General features: G+C 41.5%; 1 protein-coding gene across 1 annotated transcript; it reads right to left on the bottom strand.

Moving 5' to 3' along the window:
• Positions 1-5,029: 5,029 nt before the first annotated feature.
• On the bottom strand, positions 5,030-6,435 carry RERG (RAS-like, estrogen-regulated, growth inhibitor; the record flags this gene model as incomplete). Its single annotated transcript, XM_010288863.1, has 3 exons — positions 5,030-5,177; positions 5,218-5,649; positions 6,362-6,435. Coding segments are annotated over 2 exons (482 nt in total), but the record flags the coding sequence as incomplete, so codon positions are not given.
• Positions 6,436-8,086: the final 1,651 nt, after the last annotated feature.

The following is an 8,086-nucleotide window of genomic DNA, read 5'->3' as shown; positions in this document are numbered from 1 at the left end:
GGTGTTGGGTTGATGGTTGAACTTGATGACCAACCTTTAAGATAAAGGTCTTTTCCAACCTTGATGATTCTGTGATTCTCTGAAAATGAGGGAAAAAAAAAAAAGCTGCTTTGGGGAATCTAGCAGAGGTGAAAGAGACCAGTCCAAAAAGGCAGAAAGCCAAACCCCAATCATATTCTCCAATTTAATGGATGATAGCCAGCAATCTAAACTTTCCTCACAGTTTCCTACTGGTCTACTTCAGACCAGAAATGGAGGTGAGATTCTGGATGAGAGACATTGGCTACTGTGTTTTCTCCACATGTTGGCTACCAAGTCTGTGAACCAGGGGCCTGAACAGTCCCATGCATAACCCCACTGGAGTCAGTAGAGTCCTGCCCCGGGAACTTAGCTTGTCTCTTGCTGCTGTGATCTGCAGTAATAGTTTTCCTCATGTGGAACTGTGTTTACAGACACCAGACTCAACTGGCCTTGCACAAGCCATCATCATCACCTCCTGTTGACCTTGCAAAGCATGGGACATCAAGCCACTGCTCTGTGTTTTCATAACCCTGCAGTAATTAATGCCTGGCATCTATAATGGAAATAAAGTGCATAACATCAGAGTTTCTAAGATGACACTGTTTTCATTGTATGTTTAATTTTTCAAAGAACATAAAGGCAGATACATCAAAATACCAAGGATTCTTTTTTAAAGCCTCTTTTTTCTTTTCTTCTCAAGATATGCAAATGGATTGAGTCATTAAAGAGAAAGATAAAAGGAACCCCAAACACTGTTTATACATAGCCTTTGTGACTGCAGCTACTTATTTTGCAGGAAACATTATTTTGACTGGAGCAAGTTATAGTGCAGCTTGATGTAACTCAAGGCTGCTTTGCAGTGCTAGAGGCAGACAGCAACTGGAAGGATACCTTACCTAGTTTTGGGAGGTTTCACCTCACAGCATAGATCCTGCAGCCAGATTTCATGCAGGGCTCTGCCAGAGGTGGCATTCTTACACCCCCAATGACATTCAGCTGTTTACGATTATGCTTTGGGTTACTCGGACCAGGTTTGGAGGAAAACAAGAGAGTGAATTACAGCTGGTTCCCCTCTTCTGCGATGAAGCTTCCTCTGCTATAGCTTAATACGCACGCTATGTGTCATTGTATACCATTGATATGATGTACCTTACACAAGGTACATATAATGTACCTTCTCTTCAGAACAGCAGTGCCATTATTCTTGGGAAAGGGGCACAGCTGGCAGCAGGTGAAAAGTTGTCTCTGTCCAAATCACTGGCAAACATCTCCCAGACCTCTTAGCTCAAAATTTTACCTGAGAAGCTTGGGGTCAAGATCCATGTTATTTAGTTGGTTGGGCAGAGTTTAGGTGGTGGGTTTCACTGAGGTCATTTAATAACCCTGGCACTGTAGCTATTTTGATCAGCCTTGAAATAGTTAGCAAGGACATTTGATTCTGTGCTTAACTGTAGAAGCTGCCCAACCTCCCGACTCCAGGTCTAGCAGCCAAAGAAATTCAAATAAACTGATCCAAATGCTGAAGTGCTTATTCAGGCAAAATTCACTGTTTGTTTTCCTTAAACAAAGATTAAATAAAAACTGAATCAGGACTTCTGGAACTGGGCCCTTAAAAGCTGGAAGACAACACTTCAGAGACAACTAACGGAAGATCAATGCATGAGTTCAGTACGGAGAGCACTATTTTTTAATTTTTATTTTTAATTTTTTCTTATATATTATCTACAAGCACAAGCTTCCATATTTTTAATGTAAAAATGCATACAGATCATTATATATATAAAAATCAACTAGCCTTGTAGCAAACTGCCAGATGCAACTATCCCCAGGTTTGGGGACAACTTGTCTGGATCCAGGTGCAAACCCAGTGGCTGATGCTCACTTCCATCTGTGGTTGCACCGAACCCCGAGATGTGAAGATTCTCAAAGTTCTAGGGAAGTCTTGGGTCCTGATCCAGGTCTTGCAGCATGGGCATGACTAACTCTTCAACAATTGAAGATAAATATTTAAAAACTTCATAAATGACAATCAACTTGTTGTAGGTAACAAGTATCCATTTCACCTTGCCGCCCCCTTTTTGCTTATCGTCTTTCCCATCTTTTCTCCACAGAAATTATAATGGGCAGAGGAGAGGAATTTAATGTTAGTGTCATGCATGTACATTTAAATAGCAGCAGTAGAAACAGAATTTAAACTGTTGATGTCTGCTGCGGAAAGACTACTGAAAGTGGGTTCATGTTGCATTTGGCCATTTCAATGCTTGGGCACTTTTTTTGGCTCAATTTGCACATTGTAGAAACATGACACATTTGTAGTATAGCCAATAATATGTTGCAACAGTGTGAGCAACAGTAAATCAGATTGCATTTAATACAATGTAATATGTAACAACAGATTATAATATACTATATTATAACTGGCTTGACAAGCAGCCCATTACACTGAGGAAAAAAATTAATGAGCAATTAAGTAAAGAAATTTGTGTTTCTGTGGGAGGAAAGGTCACAAAATAGTAGCCTCCTTTTTGACTGAGTGTTTATCATGTTCGGCAGTTTCCAAATTCAGTCTTTGCAAAGGAATGTTACTATTTTTATTAGAGGTTCTTTATGTAACAAGTCATGTTTTCACAGTGGAACATTTTCTTTCACCAGGATTTTATAACTTCTCCGTACAGACATTATAAAAGAAGATATAATTTGCTGGGATTCTTTTGGAAAGTATTGGGGTCATAACTTAGCCTCTCCTTCCTGTCAACTCTCCTAATATGAATACGATTGATTTATTTTCTCTTGTAATTAATATACTACCTTTTTTGTATTTTAAATGCAGCTTTACTCTGAAACCCAAGAAAGGTTTTCAGAGGAAAGAACTGCTGAAGTTGTCTTACAGAGGGATAAATCAATTGCTTAGAATACCGACATAATGAGTTTCCTCATCAGCTATGTTGCCATGGGGTTGCAGGTAAGGATTTTGTTTACTTCAGATTTGTGCAACAGCACTGATTTGGAAGATAACAGAATGACTTTGTGAAATGCTCTCTCTGGCTCCTGATGTTGTAAGATACATGTTTGCAAGTTCAGACCTTCAGCTTATGACTGCTGGTGCATGAAGAGGCACTAGCTCTTTCTTTTACACTCTTATTGATTCTGCATTACTAATAGGACTAAAAATGGCAAAACTCTTTTTTTTTTTTTTTTAAACAAAAGTTAGAGATAAGACCAATAGTTTGGGAACAGGTGTGTCATGGAGATAGTGACATCACCTGTTGCAAGAACCTCCTGCCCAGAAGCACATGGTGAAGTTTCCATTGCAGTGTGTGTAGCTAGTGTATGGCAACATATCTGAACATGAGGACCAAAATATAGATATTGATTCCAGAAGAGTGGAATGAATTTTTGCTATCTAGAATGGGGGGAAACAGAGAAAATAAACAACAGTACAAATAAAAAATACACCTGAATGTGATGTTCTTTTATGCTGGTTGGGTAAAAGATATGGGTGAGAGAACGTTTAAAAAAATTTACTTTGGCAAAATCTCTTTAAGTGAGTCCTTTTGAAAAGTCCTGACTTGGGACTCTTCTCTGTCCATAGGGATATACTGACTTGATTCTCCAGACAGTTCCACCTCTTATGTGGCTACCTATAACTGTATAAAATGCTATCCAGCCAGATATCCTCACTCTCCTACATCTGTGGCAATTTGCGTTCGATAGCCTTTTGGTGTTACTTCCTCACAGAGGCAAATAACCATACGAAGTACAAAGCAGTGGAGAATAAAGTTGTAAGTAGTTGCTACAAGAGGTCTGTTCCTCAAAGGAGAATACTGCTAATATTCCCATTTGTCTCCCAACCTTTGGCTGTGGTTCTACATGATGCCAGTCTGAGCTTCACACCACGCTGCCTAGAAGGGATGCAACACAACTGGTGGGAGATGAGCACAATCTGAATGAAAGTCATTCAATCTTGGTTCTTGCATCTCTTCGCATACAGTTAACAAGCCAAGTAACAAGGCAAAACTTGACAGCTGGCTTAAATGAGATGCATGAGGGAGGAGAAGGGAGGAGAAAAAACTGGATACCTTTTATCCCAGGCCCGAAAATCTGATAAAATGCACTTTCAATTGAAGATGCCAGATAGAGTCACAAAAAACTGCACTGGTTTAAACCACAGAGTGCTTCAAGCAAATCTGGAAGTTTAAACAGCTGGAAATTATGGCCTTTTGATATGGTAAAGGCCATTCACATCTGATTTACATTTGGGCTTAGACTTTAAATGCTTGCCTTTGCATGGATTTAGTTCTTCTTCAGTATAAAATTGAGTAAGAGGAACTACTTGAATTCAAATAAGACCAAAACAAAAATGTAAACAAAAGCTAAAAACTACCCATAACTAAATCAATAGTAATATGGTTATTTTTTCAGTTTCATTTCCCAACACATACACTCCCGTTTCCTCAAGCACAGGACTGCACTTCGAGGGGGAAATGCTGAAGTGCCACTGGACTAGCTGATCATTTCTTGATGAACTCTGCATTTTCAGAGGATCTGGAAAAGCAGCTGAATTTCAGCTCTGTTGAAATATGTGTCTTGCTGGCTAAACGCTCCATGAAAAAGACCCTTCCCATATTTTTTGCATACCTCGCTAAGAACATCAGCACTCAATAGATTTGGCAAAAATAACAACAAGGAAAGACAGTTTGTAGTAAAAGCACACAATGCGCCAATTTGGAGCTGGTGAAAGGTGTCAGATGCACTTTCCGGTAAAACACAGCAGCCTCTATGTATATTCAGTCCTTGAGAACACCAGTTGTGATGGTTGTTGATGGTCTGAGGACTGAATCTTACTCTCCAATGGCTACTGAGCAGCTGGCTGGCTGGAAATGATGTTTAGGCACTACTGACTTGCAGGGGATTGGAGCCAGCCTTGTAGAAGCAGAAGACACTCTGTCAGTGCCAATCCCCACAATCATCTAGTCCTTTGGAGTTTGCTTTTTTTCCTTTTTTTTTTCCCCACATTAGCCAGAAGCAGTGTGGCTAAATACATCTTGAAACAGGAAAAAAGTCTGACCCTGTGTTACTCAAAAAAGTGGTGTGGTTTGTCTTTTCTATTTTTTTAATTGCAAAGCTTTGACCATTTTTAATTAAATGTGCTCTGCCTGCCTCATCCCTACTTCAAGCTAATATGCTCTAAAATGCTTCTCTGGCTTAGTACAGCTCTTTTTAGCTGCTGATTTTGGTAAGCATCTTATTAATTGCCTGCTTGACGTGGGTGGTGGAGCTTCGTCTCCGAGTCTTGCCCTGCACCATCTTTCGACGCCGTACCTCACGACAGAGCTCATAGAAGGCCTCCATAATGTTGCCCTCTCCTGTGCAAGCAGAGCACTCATAAAAAGCACATGCTAGTTCTGTGGCCAGCTTTTCACCTTCCTCTGTGCTGACCTGCCTGGAGTGATCCAAGTCTGCTTTGTTCCCCACCAGAATCAGGGTGACATTTTTGGGTTTTTTAACTTCATCCAACAAGTTCTTAAGTGGCAGCACTTCCTCAAAGCTGCCTCTGTCTGTGATGTCGTAAACCAGCACGAAGCCTTCACCCCATCGCACATGTCCTTCTTTCTGAATAGCATCCTCCTGTTTTGAAAAGACAGACACCAGCCTTAGGAATTTGATTTATGAAGAAGACACCAGGCCTTCAGATAGATGTTGATCCTCCAAAGCCTGCAAAGCTATGTACATCTGCTTTACTTTATGCACATCTTTTTTATCACGTAGCATAGGAGATCTACCAGGGTGTCATGGGCTGCCTGTGGGCAGGCTGGTAGCAGGCAATTGGAACAGGGTCTCTGGTGGATGATATCCAGCACATGAACTGCACAGGACTGCAGCGTGAGCATCTGCCATGCTTTGAAAGGAAGAGGAACCTGGCTATGGTAAAACTGCTCTTTGCTTTGATGGGAATCATTGACTGAGGCTGTCAGGCCTCATCACTTGACTGTAGAAATAGACTGTGACTTCATACATAATAATAACATGTTGTTGGGTTGGCCCTGAGCCAAGGAATGAGAACAAAATCATTTTAATCCCAGAGTAAACCCTGAGTTTGTTTGTTCTTCCAGTGTTTGAAAACTCTAAGCAGGGTCCCTTGCAGAAGGGTCTGGATTTAGCATGCTGGGGCCAGCAGCAAACTGATGGTGGTGGAGGGGGATCTCTGCTCAGAAGCAAATCTCTGTCCCCACAAGCAGAGCACACCTGCCACCCACCACACTGCTGTCACCACTGCACTCCCCTTCCCTGCTGTCTATCTGAGCCAAGGTATTGGATAATAGTACATGTACCCACGCACCTGACCAGCTGTATCTAGTATCTCCATGGAAACCACTTCATCATCAATGGTAGCTTGGTGACGATATGTAGACTCTAAAATAAGAACACATTTGGTGAAATGTATTAAAAGAAGGTAACTCTTTTGTGTCTTACAGCTACCCCAGCACAAGACCTGAGACGTGACATACAGCTTCACTAAAGTTTATCTGTTGGAGCTCTTCCAGCCATTCCGGAGCACACCCAAGTCTTCCTTTCTACAGTGGTGACTATTTTACCTCTCCCCATATGGCACAACTCTTTCTTCCCCACGTCTTATACCTACAAAGGGCTGTGCCTGTGGATGCTGCACTCTGCACCCAACAAAAGCGCAGAGTTTCCTGCGGCAAAGATCTCTGCAAGGCTGCAGCCCATTTTTCTTGTTTGCTCATAGGGAAGGCTGCCATCCATGAAACAAATACTGCTGTTCTCAAAGTAGTCAGCTCAAAAGACCGTCACTGCGTAGCTTGAAGACTGACAAGATCAAAAACAGTATAGTTGCAGATCAGGGAACCTAACCACTAAGCTCAGGCCTTATACTGTGATAAAATTACAGAACAGTTAGCTATTTTAGGAATGTCTCTTCAAAACACACTGAAATCATCACATTCCTCTCTTCTAGCAAGGGCTCAAGCAGTGATTTCCCGGTGTATGATTTATAAGGATAACCAGTGGGCACTAAGCATTCACCTATACTACAGGCAGAAAAGGAACCTATTTATTGTGTCCCATGTTCTAGAACCAGGCAACTAATCAGAATGCTAATGACAAAAGGGCTTGTTTTATCTTAATGAGCTGATAAGTTAAATTTGATAGCATTTGACCTAAAACTTGGAAAATTATCTGTGCTAACCTTCGGATTTATTACTGTTGCTAGCTCACAGATGTCCTATATCAAAAGGCAAATGTGTACGCTCTAAGACTGTGGCCAGTGACTATGTACGTTTTGCATTGTCAGAGACACAGTTATTTTATTTGGTGCAAATCTCCTCAATAGGAAGGAAGGATATCTTTAAGAAAACACATTTCTTGAATTTGAACTTCTGAAAGGGCTCGTGTTTGGTGAATGCCTTTTTTCATTACATACTTGTATGTAATGACACCTCTTCAATAGTGATGAATGTTTCAATGCTGTCAGTGCTGCAAACACTCTCTTCCCAAACCAAAAATGTCACTTCCCTCCTGTGCCACCTTAATTGCTTTAAGAAGCACAGCTGCCTCTAACAGGGACAAATGGCCAATTTAATTAGGCAGATGGCAAGCAATCTTGCTGCAGGGTTTCAGGCAATGAAGACCAGGGATTTTTAAGGCTGTAAATACCCTTTCTGCTTAGTGTTGCAAGGCTTTTGAAGAAGTTGGAGTTCCACTTTTGTGATCCTGAGGCTACACCCACACCGCAGAGTAAGATTCAGCTGAGTCTCTCAGTGGTGTGTCTTACCTGTCCCTTCTGCACGCCCTCCTAGCTGCAGCAAACCCCCCAGGGGAACAGAAAAGGCAGGAGCTCTGGTTTGGTGTGGAAGCTGCAATGATGCACCTTCAGCAAGTTATTTCAGTGGTTAAAATGCTTGGTGCCAGGCTGGGGCTCCCTGTGTAGCATTCCACATCCAAGGTCACATAAGATCTATGCTTTGTTTCTGGGGATGGGGGGGAGTGCTGTGAAGAAGAGATGGCTCTCTGATTGAGTAATGTCATATTAGCTCCTTACTTC

Source organism: Phaethon lepturus, unplaced genomic scaffold (assembly GCF_000687285.1).
Source record: "Phaethon lepturus isolate BGI_N335 unplaced genomic scaffold, ASM68728v1 scaffold53006, whole genome shotgun sequence".
NCBI lineage: Eukaryota > Metazoa > Chordata > Aves > Phaethontiformes > Phaethontidae > Phaethon > Phaethon lepturus.
This window is presented reverse-complemented; position numbering and strand designations above follow the sequence as displayed.